Source organism: Camelus bactrianus, chromosome X (assembly GCF_048773025.1).
Source record: "Camelus bactrianus isolate YW-2024 breed Bactrian camel chromosome X, ASM4877302v1, whole genome shotgun sequence".
NCBI classification, from domain to species: domain Eukaryota; kingdom Metazoa; phylum Chordata; class Mammalia; order Artiodactyla; family Camelidae; genus Camelus; species Camelus bactrianus.
In genome coordinates this window covers 57,694,783-57,721,464 of record NC_133575.1, presented here as the reverse complement: position 1 = coordinate 57,721,464, position 26,682 = coordinate 57,694,783, and the positions used below count along the sequence as shown (strand labels likewise).

General features: G+C 44.1%; 1 protein-coding gene across 2 annotated transcripts; it reads right to left on the bottom strand.

Annotated features, from left to right (window-relative positions):
• Window positions 1-583: 583 nt before the first annotated feature.
• Window positions 584-4,849, bottom strand: USP51 (ubiquitin specific peptidase 51). Of its 2 annotated transcripts, XM_074358899.1 has the most exons (2): window positions 4,168-4,849; window positions 584-2,892 (listed from the first exon to the last, which is right to left on the bottom strand). In XM_074358899.1, the coding sequence occupies exons 1-2, from the start codon at window positions 4,847-4,849 to the stop codon at window positions 2,717-2,719; spliced, it is 858 nt and encodes a 285-aa protein (XP_074215000.1). In that variant the 3' UTR covers window positions 584-2,716. The 2 variants fall into 2 exon arrangements, with proteins under 2 accessions (XP_074215000.1, XP_074214999.1); XM_074358898.1 differs by having other exon boundaries at window positions 584-4,849.
• Window positions 4,850-26,682: the final 21,833 nt, after the last annotated feature.

Sequence of the window (26,682 nt, the reverse complement as noted above, 5' to 3'; positions counted from 1 at the left end):
AAGAATGGGGGAAGGGCTAGGGTGCTAAGCAGAAAATATACTACAGCTCTCCACTAAACACAGCCATCAGACATCACTTCTCTGTTGCACAGTCATGATGTGCCATGTGATACAAAACACTGTGGAATGGTGAGGTAAACTGTTACCTGGGAAGGTAAACTAATGTGGTACATCATGGAGAGGTGTGGCACATAGTTTTAAGGTGAGAGATGCTGTGGAGAGCTCAGGGACACTGTGGTGAGAGGCAATGTTACCTCACACACACCAGAGGGCCCCGTTTCACCTGCAGCTGCTGCTTCCCCTCACCACCTAGTCTCTCATGACTATCAATGCTCAGGCCTGTGCTCTTTTCCTTGCATTGTACTTGGGACTCCCTCCACACAACCTGGCTATTTCCTTGCTGAGCACTTCCTTTTATAATCCATTCGTTGCAGCTGGGTAGCATTTCACACACTGTCTTTGGGGAAGATACAATACTGATCACACTGTGTTACAGCACTGGGCGCTTAATGAGGGCTTGATTAATGAATGGGTGAGAACACATTACTGAGAGGGTGAATAGAGCAAATAACTGAACTCATCCTCACATTCAACAAACATTTATTAACACAGAAATGAGTAAGGCTTGGCCCCCTATTTTCAGAACGCTTGGTGCAGAGGGGCAGACAATCACAAAGCTACAGTAGAATCACAGTATAAGTATTATCAATGAGGTACAGACAAAGTACTTTGGAGGCACAGTGAGAGGGAGAGAGGGATGAGGGAGAAACATCTTCCCAACTTGTACCTGACTAGAGCATTCAGGGAAGTCTCCAGAGAAGTCATCTGTGAGTTGAATCTTGAAGGAGGAGTAGAAGTCACTAGACGAACAGTAAAGGAAGGTGTAGGTACGGTCAGATAAGTGAGGGATTCAGGGAACCAGGCAAGAATGATGGAATATGGAAATCAAGAGAGATAAGGATTGAGTAGGACTAATAAACACAAACCCATGGAAATTTAAGGTCTTGCTTCCCCATGAAGATGGAAGGGGAAGACAGGAGGGTGAGAGGTCTTCAGATATGGGTTCCTGCCACTCCCTCAGTCAGGCCACAGGGCTCAAACACCAAAGCCATAGCTCCACAGTTGTGATCTAATATTCCTAAGCCACTAAACTGTCAAGGGCCCCTTTCCAGAAGTGAAGAATTTGTATAAATAATGCAGTTCTAAACGGCAGACAGCTCCTTTTATCTTTCGCAGATGCAGTTCATTCTGCCTAAGAAATAGCTCTACTTCCTTCAGGAAATCAGATGGGGTGTGGAACCTAAGAAGGGAAGGTGGGCTAGGGTTTGGGTCTTGCAGTGATCTCATAATTGGATGTAATATGATGATTAAAGTCTGGTTTTTTTTTCAAATTATATTTATGTATCAACACAAAACTCGAAAAAAAAATACTTTCATAAACCCCTCTGTCTTGTTATTCCTGTGTCCTCCATTTACTTCTTTCATACCCGTATGCATTTTAATATGCTTTAATTTTAAAAATAAAACCTTTTAAGCTGTTTAATTTTAATATATCCTTTTAGTTTAAATATTTATTTTTATTTTACTCTCTCAAATTGAATTTGTCTGACTAAAGTTTTTTATATATTTTACAATTATTTTTCTCTAATTTTCTTTTAAGATCTTTAAAGTATAATTTTTACACAAATTTTGTGCCTTTGTCCTTAATTGTTCTAAACTTTCCTCTTTTAAAACTTTTCTCTAAGATTAAATTTGAATTTTCATCCCATTCTGTATTTTTTTAAAACTTATTTCTTAAACTATGCATACATTTTGCTAATCTTTGATTTTTCAACACATTTATGCACTAATTTTTAAAGATTTTTATATTTATATTTGTTTATATTAAAATTTTATTTCATTTAAATTTTAAGAGTTTCCTTCTCTTCTAATTTTTAAATTTTCAAACTGGTTTTTTTTTCACTTTTATTTTTTGGTAAACTTTCATTTAAAATTTTTTTCCTTGTTTTATTCATTTTACCTTTTTTAAACTAAGAATTTCTAAAATTTGCTTTTAAGCCTTATTTTAATAATTTTAGAGTTTTAGATTTAAAAACTTAAAATTTTAAAAATATTTCTTTAAAAATATTTAACTTAAAATTTGTCAAAATTTGAAAGGATTTTTCTTTTAAAATTAAATGTTTTTCTTTTAAAGCTTTTGAAATTTTATTTTAAGATATTCTTTCTTTTATTTAACTATTTGACCAGTTGGCCACAGCTAGAACACCGACCTTGAAGCTTTTTTCTGATGAAGGAACACTCCGTGACTTCCCATAATAATTTTGTAGAAACAAATGACATATACTAGTGCCAGAACATCTCTATTCCCACTCTCCCCTTAAAGCACTTTTTTCACTTAATTATGTTTTATGTGACCATTTTCAACCTCTTCTCTCTCCTCCCATTTCTTAAGGCTGAATGGTCACTAGTTAGTATTCTTTTCTTTCCTCTTAGAGACCCATAGGCCATGGTAAAATAGGTTCTTTATATCAAGGTGCTAATTGTCATATATGGGCTGTTGTCCTTGTCCACTTCAGGTAGCTTTTGGTGACACATCAAGAGGTGCTCTTTGTTGTATGGGTATTGTCATTGTCCATTCCAGGGAGGTTTCTGTGTCACTACAGGATCCTTGCCTATTCATTTATTTTACTTTTTTCTGGCAAGTGGTCTGATATGACTAGTCTTTCTCTAGACCCTGTTTGTGATAAAACAGTAAATATCCTTCACTGTAGAGTAAGTCCTCAATGGTAGCCTTGGTGATGACAGCATCATCACAGCTGAACCACTGGTCCTTCTGTTGCCGGATAAAGCTGGTGTAGTGTCCACTTTCCAAAGTTCCATGGTGATTAATCACTGCAAATAAGGAATACTTATTCTCAATGGATGCATGATCTGTTGATGGCTGGCCTTCTTTCATTCTGCTCTCTTTAGTGGAGGCCAAAAACGGAGTCATGTCCAGCTCCAAGGGAAAGGAGATAAAAGTATTAATCTTTCGCCTCTGTTTGCCTACATGTTCAAACCGCTTGAGATGAAAACAGGCCACAATGGGTAATTTCTTCATTGTGAGCTGTTTGGTAGATTCCTGGTAGCTTTGGCAACTACTGCACTTGATTTTGGCACTGCTTCCTAGATGCTCTGGCCTTGTAAACCATTGTAAGCAGTCTGTGAGTGAGGGGATTCCTGGTATGTGGTCATCCCTACTCACTGTGCTGTCAACCCTTTCTGGACTCTGGGAACTGAATGTGGCACAAGAGCCAGGCAAGTCCAAACTGATGTCCCAGCATGGGTCTATTGTGGTGGAAACAGTATGGCAAACTTGACATGTGACATCTGACTGCAAACCACCTGTAAATATTTGGTCTATGATGCAGTTACAGCAATTGGGGTTATTGGCCTCCTGCCCAACACTATCATCCTTGCTATGTCTATGCAGCACGTCTAATATCGCAATAAGGAACTCGTGGGCATCCTGCTGTCTGTACCCTGCTAAGTGTTCTGCATGAATCCATATCAGGTGCAGTAACTTATAGGGAATGTGAGGAGTTCTGCTCCCAGAGTACATAGCATGAAAAAGTGAGGACATTTCACAGACAAGACACAAACTGGGGCTTGTCATTATACATTTGTGCTTGTCAGAGAGGAAGAAATCTTTCAGTAGAGGAATATGGGTAAGCGCCTGGACAATACAATTCATAAAACAGGTGTTCCCAAGATTGATTAGCCCTCTCAGGCCTACAGTATAGACTGATTTTTTTCTCCTCTTTTTCTTGGGTTTCACCAATTTTGGCTCTTGTTCCTTTGACTCACAAGTTGACTGCTTCTCTTCAACACCTGATGCAATACACTGTTGTTGAGAAACATCCGATGAGGTGGAAGTTAATAATTTCAAAATTTTCTCTTTTGTTTCTTTGGCAATCTGTTCTATGTCTTTGTCATATACATAATCCTTACACATAAAGCAATATGTAACCCCATGATAGAGGTCTACAGCTAAATTGTGCTGCTTGGTTTCTGCATGTTTGTGAATATGTTTCTCAGTAAAGCAGCCAAAAAAGACACAGGAGAGACAAGAGTGGAGTCTGTTCATATGGGTACTACATACATGACAGATGCACGACTTTGCCTTACGTTTCCTAGTCTCCGGGGTCCCACTCCAAACGAAACGCTGGTAGATCAACCGCAGATTCTTCTGCCAGTTCTTGGCTACTTTAAAGCTCTCTACATGAGAGCAGCCTGTGGGACCCTGATCAAACTCCACCTCCAGAAGCCAGTCCCCTAAGCCACCTCCATCCCCAGAGCTGCCTAGGTCACCAGAACAGCTTCGCCGAGTCTGGGGCCTGGACCCTGGCCGGGATCTACGCCGAGATCTGGGCCAGGGCCGGGCCCGGGGCGGCGGCAGAGGGGGAGGATGGGCTGGAGGCGGGGGTGGGGCCGAAGGCCCGGGCGGGCCTCGGAAGCGGACCCGGGGCTGGGGCCGAGGGCGGGGCTTGCGGAGAGGGCAAAGGGGCGAGGAGCTGCTGTGACAGCGAGGGGGGGTTGAAGGGAGCACCTTCTCATCGCCGCTGCCGCCTCCGCCGCCGCCACTGCTCCACGTCAAGTTCTCCTCATGTGCAGGCTTAGGCTCTTGTAATGGCTCCAGCTTCATCTCCTCTGCTCCCAGGCCTGAATACGCTTTCGTCGCCCCCACCGCCTCCTCCTCCATTTCCCCCGCCTTCTCAGCCACCTCCTCGGGCGAGGCTCCTCCTCCACCTCCCGAGCTCCTGTGGACCAGAGAGCCGGAGGGCAAGGAAGCTTCTCGAATTTGGGCCATCAGCTCACCGCCCGGCCTGACAAGAGAGGCGTCTGGAATCGAGTTGAGACTGTAGATCGAATGAGACAGGGATTTTTGTGAATGATCTGGCCAGCGTCATGGCCGCGGTGCGCCATTAGCGCCCCCGGTACCCCTCCCACTGGCCCTTGAGCTCAGCCAGCAGCCGCTGCGGACTCCACCCACTCTACTCAATGGCTCCGGGAGCTGGTGCGGAGACCAAGCCGGTTACCTGGCTTAAACGCGATCGGATCGTGCTCCAAGCTGGGGGATGGGAGGTGGGGATGGGAGGTGGGGGTTGGAGGGCGGAGGATAGGGGAAGGAAAAGGTGGGGGGCGGGGTACGGCCTGAGCTTTAGGGTAGAAAGAGATGGAATCTTCTTTAAAAAAAAGGCGCCACCCTCTGATTGTCTTTCCTGCGCCTAGCAAAGCCTCGCTTTGGTACGGCTTCCTCTGACGTTCTTTCTTTTTATCCTAAAAACACTTGGGTCAACATTTTACTTTAAAAATGGCTGAAAGGGGGCCACCTACAGAAAATGGGCTCGGGGGAAGAGGGTGTCCCTCTGCTCCCACCTTACCTATGTTCCTGGGGCCGGGTGTGTTCCACACTTTGACCCTACTTCCAAGCGCACGGTCTTTCGGTCAGCCAGGCTCTTGCGCCCTCTCACGCTCTTTCGCGCCTGTGTTCCATCTCACACCTCGTTCCTTGCTTCTGCACCCTCATTCCTTACGATTCCTCCGAGAATTCGGACTCCTCGCGCCCTCCACGCATTCGCCGCCCCTGCCTTCAGTCCTTAGCGACTGCCTGAGTCCCTGCCTCTTGCCGCCCCTGCCTCCGCAACGACCCCCAACCCCACTGTTTGTTTAAAGGTCTGAGTTACCTTGGGCCCCAGGCGCGTGATACAGAACGTCAGCAGCTGCTGCTGTCCAGGCGCTCCTCAGCCAGCCTTCTCTCCTGACCTCTCCTCAGGGCTGGTCACAAGGGGGCCGCCCCCTGGCCCCTCCCCTCTCGACGAGTGGCCCCCAGCCCCGGATTCTGCCCTCCTGCAGTGATGAATGGCACCGCTGTCCCGCGCAGACAAACCTCTTCCTGAAACAGATTCTACTGGAGGTAACCACAGCGACGGATTTTAGAGAAAGCTCCTGGAGTGGATGTTCTGGCCTCACCTGGCCCCAGGCCTGAGCTTCGCAGAAAAAAAATATTCATTGGGAAGGGGCGGGAGGTTGCAGGGATGTCAACTCCCTTACGGTAATCCCTTAGGGACCCATCAGAATATGATCTCTGGGAGTTAAGTGGAGAAAGGAATTCTAGAGTGTGGGGAGGGGAAGCATAAGCAAGGGCTTCAGGCTCTGATAGGAGAGCGCAGGGACTTGCTAGCTGTGTGAGCTCAGATAAAACACCTAACCTCTCTGAGTTGTGGCGTCTGTTAAACAAAATTGGAAATAATCCCAACCTGTTATGAACACCAAATTATAGTGTATATAAAGGATTTTTATGGCAAGCTTCATTTTTCATAACCTCCCTTTCTCAGTCCCCACCTTAAAATCAGCCTATAGCACAATGTCCGATACGGGATACAGGAAAAGAACACTTCTCTCTTTGGAAGCTCTCTCAAAATTATCGCTCAGTTCATCAGATTGTCCCTCCTAAGCAATTCATGTACATGAGCAAGCATTCAACAAATGTACGTGAATCCCTTAACTGTGCTAGCTGCATTAGGTTGTCCTGTGAGAAACTCAGTAAAACGATTTGTGTCCTCCACAAGTTCAGATCCCAGGAGACTTTTTCCTTCCCTTTAACACATTCAGCATCCAAGGCTATAACCCCATGATACATGCTATCTCCAGAATTTGTTGCCCTTCCTGTCCAATCCCAAGAATATTCCTGCGTATCAGTAAGGATGTTTAATGCTACATTTAATCTCTCTGTGATAGTCATGTACCTCCTCTCTAAACCTCAGGATTAAGATTCAGTTCTCTCAGGCTTGGGAGTGATATCTCCCAAAGAGATTCATTAATGTCTATGAATTTTCAGAGCACAGATCAACATGATCTTGGAGAGAAGAACCACCATAACTTTCCTGTAGCCCAGAGTGACTATAGGTTGAGAGTTTCAAATAAGTCTCCTTTAGAAAAACATATTTATGGGAACATTTACCTGGGAGACAAGAGAGTAATGCTCTTATACTTTTACATCATTACTAGCTATGTTAGTAATCTAAAGCAAGCTACACTTCATCTTTACAACTGTTTCCTGAGTAAGAAAAGAACTGGTTTCACCTGCTAGCAGTTCTTATCATAAACTCATGGCAACTTAACAGGAATCCCAATGATGTTTCCAATTCACAGATACTTGGCCCCCAAGTCAGCTAACGACCATAGAGCTGACTGGAAAGACCGCTGCCACTCTCGTAGTTCTAACTGCCACAACCGCACATCAGAGGGGAAGGGCTTACTGTTTTCAAGCTAGAATTTTAAGTTTCTCTGGATACAGCTAAGCTCTTGGTACGGGACCCTTGAGAAGGAGTCTTAAGAGATGGAACAGCCCACTCAAACCGAAGTGCATTAGTTTAGACAAACTTCAGTTTGTCTTTCTCTGGAGTTTTCAAAGGACTTTTAGTAAAAAAAAAAAAAAAGAAGAAGAAGAAGAACAACAAGGACAGCAGTGTTTTCCAAAACCATGGAACTTGGACTTGTGTAAATATTAGATTTAGACATGGGAGTTAGACAGCTTGTACCAGAGTGTGGAGGAGTGCACACACAAGGTGGGGGTGAAGTGAGAGAAGCAGAAGTGTAGTCACCAGTGGGTGCCCAGGAGGACTTTGAAGGGAGGCAGGGTTAGAAGGGGAAAATGTCCTGCCCTCCTACTGGTGAGTGGGTGGTGGCACAAGGGAAAGTGGAGGCCTTTGTGGCCTGAGGAGCAGCCCCTTTTACCTCCCCTGCTTCTCCCCCTCCATCTGAATCACCCTTTGTCTTGTGTGTCCTTCTTTTGGCAGATGGAGTAGGGTAAGAGAGCTCAGTGGCCCTGGAAGTCCCAGCAGTGCCACTGCTACCTGAAAAGTAGCCAGTCATCGCCCCCACATACTGGCCTGTTCCTCTCAGACCAAACCTTGTGATTCTGATCCACTCCTGACAGTAGAGCCCTGAGGGCTACACCAGGGAGAGGGAGCAGATCCTCAGGAGTCCATGATGACTCTGAAATCACCCCAGAGGTCCCACCCCAACTGCGTTCCAGAGTCAGCTTTGGTCTGGATCAATCTACAAAGATCTGTTCTTTCTTCTGGTTTCCTCCTGTTTTACACCCTCCTCCAGGAGGCCTTCTCTGTTCCCCAGATCTGGAGGGGGCCCCTCAGAGTACAGCAGTAAGTACAACATGACCTTTGTAAAGAAGATCCTCTTGAGTCCCTCAATTTGTACCCTGTCCCAGCCCCTCGCCCTCTCCTAACCCTGTCCCTTTGTCAGCAAAACGAGATCTGCATGAAGAGACTGCCCACAAAGAAAGAAGGTATCCCATCGAAGTATAGCTGGAAAACATGTCCACATCTTAATCATGTAGAAGTATCTGGAGGGAAAGATTTTTGGAATTGTAGACTAATTTATGAAGGAAAGGACTTTTTCCCCTAGGTAAAGACATATGCTCAGCCGCAGCTAACAAAAGAGTTGCTCTTTTTGGGTTAGCAGACCTAGATGGAAATGCTGACTTGGTCATTTTTTAGCTGTGTAACTAACATGAGGCCCAATAATGTATGTTTCTAACAATTTACCAGCTAATGCTGGTGCTGAATGCTGATGATGCTAGTATTAGAACCAGACTTTGAGAACCACTGCTGTGGGTTAATGTTAATGAACCACAAGTCAAGGCCATCTAGCCTTAGTAGCAGGAACCCTTTCTCATGTGACTGTTTTCCCACTCTATTTTCTCTTGGCTTCCTTTGTGGTTTTCTAACTGCAGCAGGTGCTAGGGGTGGTTTGAAGGTAGAGTGGAATAGGAAAGAGAGGGATCTGAAAAAGCCTGCTTCTGTACTCTTGGTGCTTCAGGATCTTTAAAACAAGCCCCCTGCAACCTCACACAGCATCTTTCTCCCATCCTGGGCCTCTTTTCCTCAATTCCCTCACTTCTCTAAGGCTAGCATTCCAAAAGGAAGACTCAGCCATTACCTGCCCATGACTAGGTCTGCAGGGAGAATGCTGTGGACTGGGTTCAGGTCTTTTGGGACTCACATTGCCTGCCAGCCTCCTGCCCTACTCCTCCACTAGATCCCTTCTTCTGCTTCTTTCTTCCCTGTTCCCCAGTTCCTAGGTAATCTGCTTCCAGCCTTCAGAAGGAACAGCCTCAGAAACCGCTGCTGTGAGTACTCTCCTGCTCACAGACCCAAGATGATTCCTGTGGCCTCTTGGTTTTTTAAAATGGAAACTGCCCAACTTAACTCTGATAACTACCTCCAAATAAGCCCAACCTCATCTTCACTTTCTTCCCTTCTTGACTCCAGTGCTTCAACCACAGAAACCTCTGTACCATCTCTGTCTATGAGATAATATGCATGAAAACACCCCGTATGGTCCTCCCAACCCTTTCCCTTCCTCATGGATTCTCATTTCAAAACATCTCCTAGCACAGACATTCACAAACTTTTGGCACTTTGGGTCCCTTTGGCAGCCTTGGCTCCCTTAAGAGAATAATATTTGTTTTTAATAAATACATAAAGTTCCCAAGATTATAACAGAAATTTATTATACTGAAATATGGTTTGAAATTTTAATAGAGACTGTGATTTTGATAATACATGCTCCTTTATTAACACATTAAATAGCAGTATCTAGTGATGGATATGATAACTGCCATAATTTCAAAGTAGGTATGAGCATAAATGATACTTTGAGAAATGTGAGACAAATGTAATGTGAAATGAACATCTTTATTGATGACGTTGTTACATGTACTAGTAATATTACTGTGATATCTTGCCTCGGTTCATAATTGTAGGACGTGCTCAATTTAAGTTAGAGACTGGTGAAAATAGACATAGGTCTTTTTCACATCCATATGTACAGACTTCTTTGAATTCCATATTCTGACTGCTCCCACTTCATAATGTCCTGAGCACTTTTCTTAGTGGGAAAATGTATTACAAACCATCCATTAATTGCATATTATGTGCTCTTCCCTCTACACCCATTAAAATGTATCCTATCACTTGTGCAAGGTAGGCATTGCTATCCACACCTTATAGCTGGGAAAACAGAGGGATCATTTCACATTAACCCAAGATCACAAATGAAAATGAGGAGTACTGGCCTTGGAGCCTCCAGAACTTTTGACGTAGTGCTATATTCTATCTCCCAATCATTTATTTGCTTTAGCTTTTTGGATAGTAGAATGTAATTGGAACCTGTGGCTCAGTTCACTATGTTTCCACACAATTCTAGGTAAATTATTGAGTGTTTGTGTAAGGGAGTCAAGACACCTCATTCACTGAAGAAGCCAACAGACCACATGTCCCAGTAAGGGAGGGATGAGGATGTTGGACCTATAACTGGAGGATCTCCTCAGGTCTGACTATGCAGAGACTCTGAAAGAGAGCCTTGCCTGGGGCCTCAGCAGAAGGGCATGAATGTGGAGTCAATATTGAGTATTGAGAAAGTACACACTGTAAACCACAACTTTTTAAAATACTGGAATGATTCCAAGCTGGTAAGTGTATATAATAGTACTTGTGAGAAGTGGCAATGATATGAATTTTCACATAAATCATTAGATGTCATGCTGGCCTCTACTAAATGGGCATCCTATTGCAGTGACATCTGAGAAACATCAGTGGCACTTACTGACTGCAGGTTTGTCCTATCTCGTGGTAGCCAGTGCAGTTGTGTTTTCCATTATTTATGAAAGACTCAGGCTTTAGAAGAAGTCACTACTTCACCATTATCCTTAAGTTACATAATTGGTACTGCTACTGAATACAAAGGTCTTTATATTGATTTTTTTCTTATTGGTTATTGTTTTTGTTAAAGTTGTCAGTGGGCCAATATTTTGATATCTAAAATTTTAAGATTTTGAAATAAAAAAGCAAAACTATGCAGAATCATGAGAATACCAATTCTGGATAATTATCTCAACTTTTATGTTAATTAGAGCAATGGACCTCCAAATCTCTGGGAAAATAAAAGAGATATCCTAATAAAAATGAATTGCCTGGCCCATCTCATAGCATTGTGGGGGAAAAAAGCAGTCTATCTCTCCATTTGGAAAATGTAAGAATCTGTGAAAAATAAGACAGTGAATATATCTGACATGAAAATCCACCTGATTATTTAAATTTGGAAGCAGTGGTTTAATTTATATGATAGTATTTTTAATTTATATTTTCACTAGATAATATGCACAGGGCAGAAATTTAAAAAGTACAAAATGGTATATAGTGAAATGTTTCTCACCATCTCCTGAACACAGCCACCAGCTTCTCCTGGGAAGAGACATCCACTATTGCTAGTTTCATGTGTATCTTTCCAGAAATATTCTGTGGAAATACAAATTTAAATATGTACTGCCCAGGCTATTTTTAACATAAATAGCAGCAAAACTAGAAACGTGGTTCTTAGAGTTTTAAAAACTAACAGTACATCCTGGAAAGCATTCTACATCAGAACATAAAGAATTACAAAGTTGCAGCTGTGTAGGATGAGTGAGTATGGGGATCTAACGTACATGATGACTATAGTTAATGATACTGTATAGCATACTGATATTTCTAAGAGAGTAGTTGCTATTTTCACACGCACAAAAATGGTAACTGTGAAGATATAATATGTAATTAGTTTGACTGTAGTAATCATTTACATATATACGTACATATGTATCAAAACATCATTTTCTACACCTCAAATATGTGCAATATTTGTTTAACAAATCATTCCTTTAAAATTGCACTATAGTGGTTATAGTTTGGGGAAAAAAAGAACATAAAGAGTTGCCTTCTATTTCAGTGGCTGCGTAAAATTACTGGCCTTGATCATTTTAACCAGTTGCTTTATGGGAGATAATTGGGTTATGTTCTACTTTTTGTCGTTGCAATCAATGCTGCAAGGAATATACTTGTGCAACATCATTTCCACACCTATGTGTTTACCAGTGGGACAAATACCTGGAAATTCATTCACAAGCTGTTCCCTGCATGCCTACTGAGTGCCAGGCTGGGGACTCATGCTCGGGAATACAATATGCTTAAGTTTCACACTCAAGTCGCAACACACGGTGATGCAACAATGCATGATCCATTATTGTGAACCCCAAATCATGGCTGTCAATATCAACAGTCAGGGGACAAAACAGCCACAGCAACAGCCTTTCCTAGAAGGCTGTAATTCATTTGACACTAAAAGCACTATTGGTTCAGCCCCTATGTTGGGGCCCGCCACGAGAGTTCTGTACTTCCCCCAGACATTCTGCACCCATCTGTGAAACCCAGGACTTCTCATGTCCCAGGGAGAGGTTTCCTGGGACACAGGGCTTACAGTGCTCAAATCGGGATAGTCCTGGGCCAGTGTTCACCTTGCAACGATTTTAATCAAAAAGCATTGTGCAATTTCACTTAACGTGTGAAGTTTGAAAGGAACACCACCATCTGAAATAATTGACCAAACTTCATAGTCTGTGCTTGAGAGAATGGGGTTAATGGGAAAATGCTCAGATGAGCATGTACTGTAATTTGAAAAGGTGCTACCACTGTAATACCATGGAGAAAGTCTGGGATTTTAACCCACCTGTCATAATTTCCCAGATGTTTTACTTTGGTGATAAGTCATCAGGTTCAGTTATCTCTGGCTAGTGCACAAAAAGATGTAAGGTAAATATTCAAAAGTCTTTCCTCAATAAACTTAATGTTTACCATCTTACTTCAAACTAACCGGCAGAGTGAACTAACATTCTGAAAAACTAGACATCGAAGTGATGGAAATAGAAAGAATACTTGGACCTCAACAGGCTCCCTATGGCGACAGAGCTGCAAACGAGTTTAGAAATCATATCAAAGACTGTCTTCTACACACTTTAATAGAAGTAGGTTGTTAAGCTACAACTTCTATCATGTATGAAATAATTTTATCATAAATTGCTTTTTCAGGGACAAAAAGGAATATATATATATATATATATATATATATATATATATATATATATATATATATATATAGACTTATATGCTGATGTGTATATTGATTTAAATTACCTTAGCATTTGTAAGTTACTTTGAGTAGCACCCTTGCAGGTATGTGGTCTCAAGGTTTCTTTCCCATGGAGGCTCTCATTTAGAGGTGGAAGAGGTTCTGAAAATAAAGATAGATTCTCTTCAGCTCTCAACTGTTTCCCCAGTTCTTCATAAGGATGTATCCTATTGCAGTTCCATTTTTAACCATCTTGAGTGTCCAGAAGCAGGGGTTGGCCCACTGTGTACGAGCTGGATGGTGAAAAGGACAAGTGACTCCAGTGGTAGGTGGTGACCCTAGAGCATCTTCTTTTCCTCTCTTCCTGCCAGCCCCCACCTCGCAGTTTGCCAGCGATTGAGAGACTTGAAGTTCCTTCCATCTGCCAGCAGAGTCAATCAGACCTATGGAGATCAAATGCTATGGATTTTCAGGGTCAGGTCTGATTGCATCTAATTTTATCATTTTGAAAACTGCAATTTGTCTAATGTGTGGGAAAATATGATTTAATTTTCATATCTCTTTGAGGACTCACATGCTTAACATGTACAAAACGAACTAAAGTCAAGGCCCCCCCCAAAATCAGGTTATAAATTCCTATTAATGGTATGACCTTAGCCATCTAAAACATGCATATGCACAGAATATAAGAAGGGAGGAAAAATATTCTGATACAAACAGTGGGAATTATAGTGATAGCATTCAACTTTCTTTTTTCTTTCTTTGTTTCCACAAATTGTTTTCATGTGGCTATGATATATTTTCAATGAAAGTTCAGAAAATAACACCATTTCCACACCTCTTTCTCTATTTTTGTTTTTAAAATAGAGCTTTCTGAAGAATGGGACAGCTTCTCACTTCCCCTTCCCAGGGAGGACCCATCCATCTACACACACACACAGACACACACACACACAGACACACACACACACACACACACACAAAATCTGGGGAACTTTTCTCAGTTAGTACCCTGTTCTACCACTGCAACAGCAATGAATAGAGGTGTGATATTTGGTGGGGCATAATGGAAAGATTGTCACCGCCTGTCTCAGGGTGATGGATCTCCCGGGACAGAGGTCATCCTCTAGGCAGAAGTTCTTAAAGAGTACAAGATTCCTTTGCCTTATTGCAGTTGCTTTGCAGATGGTGCTGACTTTGATTAAGAGATGTGCCCTTGGTTCTGACCACGAAAAATCTTTCTGCACCTTAAATCTTTTCTCTACCAGGCTTACATACGAGACAGTCAATAATTTCTGTCGCCTGATTTCTTTTAGGTGAGAAAATTTCAAGCACTCGACCCTCAGCATCCTTACCAGAGGTGCATATTATTGTATACATAATCTGCTTGTATATCATCCAACAAGAACCACAAAAAGGTGATTTTTTTTTAAAAGTAAAATATGTTTAAGAAATCAAGAAGATGTCCCTTTTATTCTCAAAGTTCTTTCTCTGGGTAAATTATGATTTTTTTCAAATTGCAGAGCCATTTCCAGCACTATTTGTTTAAGATTGGCTTATATCTGCCAGAATCTACAATTGGAATAACATCTATGAATATGTGACTGATATTTCCCAGACACTTTTCATATTTCACTCGCTGTTGTCCCCATGAACGTGACTGTTTCTTATTTTCGCTGTTCCTCATCTCTTGCCCCCACATTACTGTCAGTAATCCAAGCATTTCATTTTATTTTTTTAACTTTTTATTATGGAAAATTTCAAACACATAAAAGCAGAAAGAATAATACAATGTACTCCGTGTACCCATTAAGTTCAAGAGTCATCTATTTCAACAATCATTAACTTTCTTCAATTCTTGATTCGTCCATCCCCCATCCTACTTAAACTTTTTTCCAGGAGTACTGTGAAACAAAGTGTAGACATCAACTCATTTCACCCAGAAATACACTTTAACAGGTAAGGACCAGTTTTCACATAACCACGGCACAATATCATACCCAAGAAAATGACCAAGCCTGACTTAACATCACCTACTACGCGATAACTTTTCTCTTCTCTTTCCCCAGACATCCCATACATGTATTTATACAGTTTGTTTGATTAAATTAGGATCTGCGAATTTCCACACATAACACGTGGTTGATATGTCACCTAGAGTCTTAAGATACCACATTTCCCCTTATCTTTTCCGTGGCATTTATTTGTTGAAGAAATTATAATCTGCTCACTTCTTGCCAGGACTTGGAAAAACTAAAGGGCCCTGGTTTAGAAGCCTGGCAGGGGCACACTGGCAGTCACAGTTTTCCTGGTCCTTGGGCCAGAGGGTTGGGTCTGGGCACCTTTTGGGTCACTCTTTCCTCCTTTCTTCTGTTTAAAAAATTTGCTTTAGCGTGTTTAATGTGTACAACTTTTATAATGGAAGATAGAAACGTAAATAGAAACAAGACCCTTAATCAGACCATGTGCCCTGGTTTTTATTGTCATTGTGGAACGGCTACATGGTCCACATTCCACTGATAGCAATTAGGGCTCATCTCTCTTCATCAATTTTTGGCCCACATACAACACATCAGTCCAGGGAACTGTCTCGATCAGTTAATTTCCCTCCTTAGCATTAAGGCACCAGAAGAACTGTGGTGAATCTTGGCAAGGTTCTTTGGAAAGGTTGCTCTCCTCTACCCAAGAGGAAAGATTCTTAAACATGCCCCTGTGTATTCCCAGGAAACAAAAGTGCCTTGGACCCACCCCATTCAGATCTTTCTAGGTTCTCCGGGGAACTGTGGTACAAATGGGAGACAAGTGTATCAACTGCCATCTTCACCTCTGGGCTGCCTGCCATCTCCTTTTGTTTTCTATTCAAGGAAAGAGCAGTCCCACCTTGACACTTGTTATCTAAATAGGTGATTGAAGCTGGGGTAGTATGTGTGATGGTCTCGCCATCTGCTAATTTCAGTATTGGGTACTTTCCAAAAGCAAATTTGTATATGGGGATACTAATTTGAAATGATGAATGTAAGCATTTGTCATTATTTTTGCAAAACAATATTTCTGCCTTCCAATAGTCATAATGGCCCTGGGGTTGGGGGAAAGTGTGTTTGTCCCCTTGAGAAGAAGGATGCCATGATATAAGACACTTAGTTCACTGACTCTCAGAAAGAGAAAATAAGGCATTTCCCTCTCAGAAGAAGTGTGGGAAGGGGGGAGGGGAGAGAGAGAGAGGGAGAGGGAGAGGGAGAGAGAGAGAAGAAAGTTGGTTAGATGTGTGTGTCCTGGCATCATATTCTGAGAAATCTTGTAAGTGGTGGTACTAGATGGATGGGAAAGCTGGATATAGAGGTGGCATGTGCCAACAACTTTAGGGCCATTATGACTGTTGGAAGATAAAAGCTTTATTGCAGTCTGGGAAGACGCTTCAGTCACAGTGGATATGGAGAGTCAGACCTCTGTCTGCACTCCTGAAGCTTCCTCAGCTCCCACTGGCTTTAGAAGAGATCAAAGATATTTCACCATCATCATGGAAGGGTGCAGAAGGCAGTTGCATGTTTGCGGCTGAGCTCACCAGAGTCACTCTGGGGTGCATAAATCTTGGAGCACATTGATCTACAAAGTGGGCTGTGCACACATATGAGATAGGTAAGATGAGTTATTGAGGTGTAGGAATGAGTGTAGGAAGGAGACAACAGACATTCTAGGCACACAAAATTGCATCTTTTTCAATTTCTAATTTTAGAATGTGATGAGCATGACACACTAATACAGTGTCACCAGTATCTAATTTGTCAATCAATCATTATACATGTATTGGAAGCACGTGCTCAAAATCTTTTCTTACAGCTTGTGTATTAGATTCTTGTGCTGGGCTGCCATAACAAGTTACCACAAACTGGGTGGTTGAGAACAACAGGAACGCATTGTGTCGTAGTTCTGGAGGCTAGAAGTCTGAAGCAAGGTGTTGGCAGGGCCACCCTCCCTCTGAGGCCTTTAGCGGGGGATAACTTCCTTGCCTCTTCCTAGCCTCTGGTGATTGAGGCAATCCTTGGTGTTCCCTGGTTTGTAAATGCATCACTCTGGCTTCCGCCTTCATCTTTGCATGGCATGCTCCTCCATGTGAGTCTGTGTCTCTGTCTGTTCTCTATTTTTTATGAAGACAGCAATCATATTGGATTTAAGGTCCACCGTAATCCAGTATGGCTGCTTCTTCAGCAGTCACATCTGGAAAGACACCATTTCCAAACAGAGTCATAGTCTGAGTTTCTGGGTAGACGTGAGTCTTGGGGGCACACTATTCATCCGAGTACAGTGTGTAATGATTAAATGATTAGACACCATTGCTGTAGCAAATGTTACACTGAGCACCTACATTGGAATCGACTTTGAGTTGCAATCAAATCTCAGGGGTCTCTAAGTCTCGCAAGAGAACAGTCCAGTAAGAAAGCATAGGCACATAAGCGGAATCCAAAAACAGCACTTAGACTGAGGGCACCTCTTGTCTCACTAAGTGCCTGCACTAAAGCAGCCAAACTGGAAGAGCATGAAGAATCTTTAAGCATGAAATGTAAATGATCATCTCATGCCTGCCTTTAGTACCCATTGGAGTGGGTACTTGAAAGGCAGGATTAGTTGTGGAGAACAAATAAGTCACTTGTCTTAGCAAAGCAGAGCATACTCTATCAAATTCTGTTAGCAGATAGTCTATGTCAATGGACCTCCCTGTCAATTTATGGTGTCTATATCCCTCTAGTGGTTCCAAACTTCACCCAAAAACTGATGTATCCCATATTAAGCATTTTGAACAAGCTCACAAGTAGTGGAGGGTTGTGCTACTCAATATTTAAGAGCAAAGTGCATATTTTGGACTTGGAGAGACCTGGCTTCAAATCTTTGTTCTGCCACTTAATAAGGACCTTGCATGGCCCTGCAGAAGCTACCTCACCTCGCCGATTCACAGTTAGGTCAGCTGAAAAATGGGGATTATAAACCCTATTGCATAGGCTTGTGGTGAGGATGAAATTATATAATACAAATAAGATAAAAACAAGCCCAGGACGTAATAGGTACTCAATTAACATAAGCTGTAGCCATGAATTACATTGCTTTCTCATTCAGGAATCTGCCCCAGGATCAGGGAGAGAATTCTGTACCACCTTCAGGGCATCCTTGCAACTCTTTTGGCTTTGCTATTGCACAATTTACCCAAAGCTTAATGTCTCATTGCACATGGCCCCTAGGCTTTGGTGGTCTTCATATTTTAAATAATACTTCATCCTTCATTTAAAGCTGAGTGAGGTAGCCTTCTGCTGTCAGCTGATTTCTTTGTGGGAGTACCTCACCAACTTGAAAGTTTTCATCACTATCTTTGACATCTTTTTCACTCAAGATGCTCAAAAAGATTCACTCACTCACACACCTAATGCTTTCTGACTGTTTAATATGTGTGAGATATCATTCTAAGCACCCGGGATATATCTGTGAACCCCTGAAGCAAACAGAAAAACAAAATCCTGATCCCATGGAGCTTGCATTCTGGTAAAGTAATGCTGAGAGGATGAACTGTGGACTGAGCCTCTGGCCTTAGACTCTGCTGTGATTTCCAGAGAAATCAGACAAGACAGTCCAGCTTTTTTTCCACCCTGGTGAGAAGGTGACCACCTTCACAGCATACTTTCTTATCTGTTGTTACATTTAACAATGATAAGAATCAAAGTGTCTGCTTAGCTGCTCTTGCACTTTACAAAGCAGTTGCACATATTGCACCTCATTTACTGGACCCATCTTGTTGAGTAGGTATTATCTTTGTCACATCCACTTTATACTTGTTGCAGTTAATGGTGCTGAGGCTCAAAGAAGTGAAAGGCTTTGTCCACTGTCATATAGCCCAGTGAATGTGAGGAAGTCAAACCTTCGGATTCCAAATCCCATTCTTTTTCCATGGCTGTAGGTGGTACTAGCAGCCTCAACCCATGAGGATTGAGATAGTGGGTCATTATAAGCCGGGGTGTGCAGGGCAAGATGTGTGTGCATGTATGTGTGTGTGTGTGTGTGTGTGTGTGTGTGTGTGTGTGTGTGTGTTCACAGAAGGAGAGTGTATTTCAATGAAAGGCAATTTGCTTCGGTGCAATTAGTGCTGTGTCTGCAGCCCTGTGGGCTTCCACTCACAACCAAGCAATTAGTACCATACCTGATGGCCACCAGTCTGAGGATGAATGGCCTGCGTCCTCCCTTCCCAAACACCACAATGTCTGACCCACCCGAGGCTTTACTTTCTCTGGGCAGAGATCTCACTGACACCAAGGTACACACTCTTGATCACATGGGATGGAAAAGATGGCCATTTCCTATCCAGATCCTTATTAAAAGATGATCACCCTCTACAGTCTTCCAGAGCTGGGATGGGATTGGCGGCATATATGGAGAAGGAGCTCACACAGCCAGTCCAAATTTAACTTCTCTGCCTTTGGAGAGGCACACGACAGCCCCTGAGTTTGCTACCACCATTGGTGTACAGAAGCCCAGGACATGACTTTAGGCTGGTGACTCCTCCTTCCAATAAAGCAATACACAGTGGGCTGCAGTGGAAGGGGAAAGCTGCTTGGCATGTTAAACATGATACACTCCACTAGTTCCCCCACGGATTTCCCATCTCTTCTTTGGTGCCAATCCCCCTCATGGAACTGTGTTCAGCCTGCATGTGGAAACAGGGATGCTGATGTAGACTGACTTTAAGGAAAACCCTAGTGTAGAGGTCTATCTGGGTCCCCGCTCTACATACAGCTTCTTCCACTCTCCTGGCGTGACCATTTCTCACCATTTTCTGAAAACTGATCATTCAGATGCTTTTTGTTTGTTTGTTTGTTTTCAAAATTTACTTCCTGTCCCATAATCTCATCATTTATCCACACACTTCTTGCCAGAATTGGAGAGGCACACAGGTCCAGATGAGAGGCCTGCCTTGGAATATTGGGTGTCATGGTTTTCCTGGTCCTTGGGCCTGAGGGTCGGCTTGCACAGCCTCAGCCTCAACCCCAGCCACAGGGTTTCTGTACCTTGCCTTGTGGGAGTCTACCAATAGCGGGCAGAGGGCTTAGGGGGCATCAGCCCCATGGTGAGGGGAAGGAAGAGCCATTTCTCCTCTGCAGGCAGTGTGAGCTAGATGACCAGGGCCCTGTATTGAGACCCTCTGCTGTTGGTGTTCCTCAGGAGTTTTGACTGTATGCATTTGTTTGTTCTAGGTCCTAAGCATCCTATCAAAGATCTGCATGCTATGGACTGAGATTTTCTTGGGAATCAGCCTGAATTTACAGAGCTGGAAGGGGGAAAGGGATGCTGGGCCACCCCCTTGGGAATTCTGAGGAAATCTTCACTGTGTTGGCAACCCTTGGTCACAGGGTAGGATTCCTCTGCCTTCCCTCCTCACTCCTCTTTCCTTCCAGATTCCGTCGATGTTTTGCGTGATGATCTCCCATGCCCTGCCTGACAAGTACGTTGTTTGTACTCCTTCACCACCGCCTGTACACATGCACTCTGTCTTCTTTTTGTGGTGGGACTCTTGACACCAGTGTTTGGAGAGAAGAGCTGATATATCTGCTTTCCTTTCTCAGCTACATCCCTAGAGGGTCATGCCAGAGGGGAGGGAGGCCTAACAGCAGGGAGAGGAAGGAAGCAAGGAACAGTGACCAGGAGGATTTGAGAAACAGGGTGCCATGTTTCTGGCCTTTGGAGCTGTCCAGGCTGGGTGCCAGGGACTGGGCTCTTCTGTGCCCCAGGGCTCCAGACAGGCTGTATGTGCTACCTCCTCACAGTAACTTCTGCTCAGGACCTGGAACCATGTTGCCCACCCTCAACATTCCTGCCTTATCATTCTGTGCCTGATGATGTTGATAATGATGATGATGATGACGATGATGACGACGACGATGATGATGATGATGATGATGATGTGTGTGTGTGTGTGTGTGTAAGAGAGAGAGAGGGATAGAAATGTGTGTGTGCATGAATGTGTTTGTATGTGTGAGAGAATTTATGCTGTGTGTGTGCTTGCATGTGTTTGAGACAGAGACACAGAGACAAAGACCAAGAGAGACAGAGAGAGAAAGTGTCAGATGATTAGCTTCACATCTGTGTATTATAGGCCTGCAGAGACAGAAGAACCAGAGGCTTAGAAATGCATCTTCGACCTTCTTTCTTTCTCAAAATTTGTTCGACATAACTGGCTTCTACTTCTCCCGTGTGTGTGTTTGTGTTTTTCTCTTAGTGAATATGCCTTTGTTGGGTTTTTTTGGGGGGGTAATTAGGTTTTATTTATTTGTTTATGGACCTATCGATCTACCGATTGATCGATCGATCTATCTATCTATCTATCTATCTATCTATCTATCATCTATCTATCTATCTGTCATTTATTTCTTATTTATTTATGGAGGCACTAGGGATTGAACCCAGATCCTTGTGAATGCTAAGCAGGTGCTTTACCACAAAGCGATAGCCTCCCCCAAGTATGCCTTTTTTTTCTGTGCTGTGTTAGTTGCTAGGGATCTGTGCATGTGTACATTTCCAGGTGTCGTACCCACCCCACCTCGGAGATTTTTCTCTCTCCTTGTGTGGATACATTTGCGTTTCTGTACTTGTGTGTGACACCTGTGACTTTAAGTTGCCTATGCATTTTTAGATATACTTGTGTGTACAGAAGTCTGTGTGGTGTATTTCTGGGGTGTACGTATGGTGCGTGGGCCAAGTAAACCAGTGTGTACACCTGGGTGTGTGTTTGGCTGCCTGGGAATGTGAGCCCATAAGCACATGCTCAGAAGTGAAGATTGGGGTGATGTCCCATCTAGGAGCGTCTGGGCATGTGTGAGGCGGCTGGCTGTGGGTGTGAGGGTATGTGTGTGCACTTTCTAGGGAGAGGTTGGTGTCTTTCTCTTTGACTTGGAAGGCAAAGTGGATTGCCACCTGCTGGGGGGAAGAGAGGTTAAGTTTATCACTTCTGGGGCTCAGGACATGCCTGTCAGAACTCAGTCAATGAGCAGAGGATGAGAGCTGGGCCTGTTGAAACAGGAAGACATAGCAGAGAGGTCAGGAGGGCCAGAGGTGCCTATAAAAGTAGGAGTGGTCAGACAAGCTTCCAGTACTGGGAGCACAGAGCAGCCATGTCAGGAGCAAACTTGAGGGTTCTAGAAAAGCCCATGGTATCCTGGCCTCTGTGAGCTACCTCAGGGACAGGGGTGAGAGGGGCATCCCAGATGGAAGGGCCGACGTGGGCAGTGGATAACAGGAAGATGTGCTGTAGCCAAGGTGCAGAGGAGCATGGGGGGAGGGTGGGCCCTAACAGAGAGCAGAAAAGGAAGCCATTTTGAAGGAAAAGGAGACCCCCTGACAGGCTGGGCTGTGGTTCCACCTTCCACTGACCTCAACATGAGGGCGAAACTTTCGTGGACTAGCCCAAGCCAAGCCCCGGGGTCTGTGGGGCTGTGATGCTCCCCAGCCTAAGATGATATGTGCACTGACTTTGGTGAACAGCCTTGGGCCAAAGAGCAGTTCTAGCCTGATGTTTGTAGGGTCTTATTTTGATTGCTGTCTGGTCTTTCCTTTTGCCCCTTAGTACAGTTCCTTGAGGAAAATAATAATTTTGTCCCACATGACCTGAGGAATGAGGTGATTCCTTCACAACAAGGGCGGGGAGACCAGAGTTCAGGAACAGCTAGCTCCCCTGAACTGCCCCGGGTGCATATAGTGAGGAACAGCTGTGATAAGTGTTCTCTCCCCAACTAGGCAGTTCCTCTTCAGCAATGCTTTAGTACCTGTATGCATGAGAATACAAGTGTGTGTGTGTGTGTGTGTGTGTGTGTGTGTGTGAGTGTGTCCGTGTGTGTGTGTGTGTGCGCGTGCGCGCGCTCTGTAAACTGCCTGGATCAGGTCAGAGTGTTAGAGCTTTCAGCTGCCTGGTGCATTGTGTTGGAGACTGGGGACTTGTTTGCAGATAACTTTGATAGGAGGGAAGGAGGTGAAGGGACTGGTATCCTGAGAGGGGCAGTGTGTGTTTGGCAGAGCTGCTTCAGAGTCCACGTTCCAGTGCAGGGTTGGAGATCAGGTCATGCCACGTACCTCTGCACAGAATGCAGCTCAGCTCTGGCATCTGGGCCCTGGCAACTCTGTGAACAGCTTGGGGACAATGTCAACATCACGAGGACCATCATCTTACTTGGAGGCTACACTGAAGCTCTCTCAGGGGACTTCAAGATTGCTTGTTGGAGACTGAAGTGAACAGATAGGTCTTGATACCATTCTGTGTCACCGTCTGGGGACTCCCAGACAATAAAACTGTGGGAATCTTTGCCAAGGGGGCTGATGAGATCAACAGTGATAACAGAGGGGGCTCTGAGTCACCGTACTTGTTTGTATCAATATACAGAAAACCGGTGTAAATGTTTATAAATACCTGTGTGTTTAGCATTAGTAACGTATACCTGTATATACTTGTTATTATAACCTTTTTATCATACTCATTGTTATTATCGTCATTATCATCTTCCTGACTCTGCACTGAAATTATACTCACAAAATTATACTCATTTGTAACCTTTGGATGTTGGGACTAAGGCTAAATATTTCCCTAAACTCTTTATACTTTCAGGGCTTGCAGAAATGTGTGCAAGGAGTATGAAACTCACCTACAATCATAAAACACAAAAAGCTCCATAGTAAGTTCAATCCTTCCTTAACCCTCAAGGCCCAGTAGAAGACTTGACCACTGAGATACCTTCTTTCTGAACTCCTGTACTGCTTCTTGGGCACCCAATCCTCCTGACACTTCCATGAGCAGTCGAGTCATTTGGCATTTTTCTCTCCTTTTTTACTTGCTATTTCTTGTTATTTAATCTCTGTCATGTTAAGAACCGTATTTTCTAATAGTCTCCTTGAACTAGAACCCGCTGATTGAATGACTCTGATGGGCCAGGCATTGTGCCAGAGCAGAAGAGATGAAACTGCAGTCCGAGGACACTTGCTGCTTCGCAAAAGTATGTTACTGATCTGCGGTGAGTACACAGTTTCAGCATACGTGTTTAGAAAGTTCTACAGCATATGGCGAGAGCCTCTATGATATTTAATACGATCGGGGCTTGTATTTTGTGTGTCTTTGCCATTTTTTTTCTTTCTGTCAGTCCATTTTCCTTGGACTTATACAAATGTATTGATCCGTGAGTGACTGACTTGGGGGAAAAACAAACACCCGTCCTTCACAACAGCGTTTGAGAGCAGCAGTCTAGGGACTTTGTGAAGATCAGCTGATTTATTTTCCACCGCATGTCTATAAAGCAGGAGGCGTTATGCATGTTTTTGGAGATGTACGCGGGGGCTGACACAAGTTAGATAACTTTGACTAAGTTCCCAAGCTATCGCATAGACACCTTGGGTTTGGGACCAGCATGTTCCCACTCAACTTGCATGGTTTACCTCCACTGCTGCTCCGTTGCTGCCCAGCACTTGTTTATCTTATCAGGACTTCAGAAGCACTGATTACACAATCCTGGTGGCTGCTCTCCACCTCATACCATCTTATGGGCCAGTGATGCCTCAGGACCAGCTCAATGACAGCATTTATTAGAGTCGCTGCAGCAGGACAGGGAGAAGCTTGGAGGAGCTAGCCTCTGGAAAGAGAGACATAGTTTCAAGCATGTAAACTGAAGCACTGTTTGGAGGAAAAACAGAGTAAAACGATACTAAATGTCCATTTGCAGAGGCATGGGCACCTAAAGGCCTTGATTGCTGTTTCTGGGCCAGGGCTATTGCATTGGGTGGGAAGTGGCTGTGTGCCTTGGAGGACCTCGTCTATGAAATACGCCACCTTTCAAATCTGTGTCCCTCCTGGCCCCAGTGCCCTGGCTTCTTCCTCTGTTCCTTTCTCCTCAAGGAGTCTGAATTCATTCTCACTGGCTCAGATCAGCCATATGATTATTCTTTTCCTGGGATAGGCCTGGACCCTGTGACCTGAGACCCAATCCTGTGAAAGCATTCTCTAGCCTCGGGCTTACCCTGCAGATGGGGCTTCTCCTCACTGTGGAGCTCACTCCTTGGGGTCAGATCAGATAGGATCTTTTACCAGACAGGTTTTGCAGGGCCTGCAAAGACAGCAGAGTGAAGATGACTGGAGGAAGCCCCACGGAGAACAAACAGACTGTGTGGGTGTGGGTGTGGGTGTGGGCGTGGGTGTGGGTGTGGGTGTGGGTGTGATGTGTGTGTGTATGCCTGTCCAAGGGTCTAAAGAATTGTGTCCCAAAGGGCACAATGCCTTTTTAGTCTGATCAGAGATGTTAATGCCTCTAGGGAGTTACTGTCCTGGCTTGGTCAGGCAACAGGCCTTCAAGTTACTAAGATTGCTCCAAAAGTCAAGGAGAACACAGTTCTGTGGTTCTGGGATGTCTGTTCCACTTTGAGCTGGGCCAGACTTCAGAGAATGGGTCTGTTTTAAGCAAGTCAAGTTCACAGGGGCTCTGCCACACAGCCTCACAAATCCATCACTGAAGTAGCAGCATCAGTCAGCAAACTGAGGCAGGTGCTCGGACACACAGACTGTGGCTTTCGTATGGTCATTCGAAGCAGCTGTGGTTCAGCAGGGACGCTTGTTTCCAGGACGAGGGGCAGCAAGAGTAACTCCGCACTGTGACTTGCCGGTAGGACTGAGCCTATGGTTATAAGGCTGTCCTGAGAGCCAGACTGTTTGGGCTCAAAACTTTACTCCTCCAACTGTTTGCTAAGTGTCCTTGGCCAGTCCATCTGACCACCTTGCATAGCACACCTCTAACTTGTAAAATGAGGATCATAATATAACCTTACATAGTTGAGTTGTTTGGGGTATTAAACGTTACTAAGGTGCTCTGAATTGTCCCTGGCACCTAATAGACGTTCTTAACACACATGGAGACTCAACAAATAGGCAGGTGCCTGACCTCAGCTAGAGGAGTTCAGGTGGGCCAGAAAGCCTAGCTGACCTCTACCCCATCCAGTAACAACATGAATTATGATTCCTTGTGCATATTCCAGCCCTCCACTTTATGCAAGCTCCACGTGCCCTCCTGCCTGCTCAGAGTTACTGCTCTGACAATTCTCTCTGCCTTCCCTGGGCTGCTGCTGTCACTCCTCTCCACTGTGTACTTCCCTTCAGCACAATGCTATCCCTTCCATGCTTGCCATTCTCTTTGCCCTGTCCTGTGTGAGCTTGCCACTTCTGAAGTAAATCTTCCCCTGACTCTCTCTTCCTTCACCAGATGCTGCCCGATTTCTTTGCTCCCCTCTGCAGCAAAACTCCTTTGAAGACCTGTCTATACTCACTGACTCCCCACCGTCCATTCTCTGATGCTTGTCCAAAGCAGGCTTTATTACCCAACCCTGCAATGAAGCTGCTCTCCTCAAGATCACCAAGGACGTCTGCATCGCTAAATCCAATGGCCAGTTCTCACTCCTCCCCTTCTTTCACCTGGCGTCAGCCACTCTGAGCATAGTTGACCACTGGCTCCCCGATGGCTCCCAGGACACTATACTCTCGGTCTATAGCACTGCTGGCAACTTCTCTGTCTCCTCAACTGGCGTCTCCTCTTCTCCCTGATCCCCTTAAGCCACAGGTCTCTGTCAGTGATCTTCTTCTCATCTCGATGTATGCTCGCTCCTTAGCCAATTCAAACA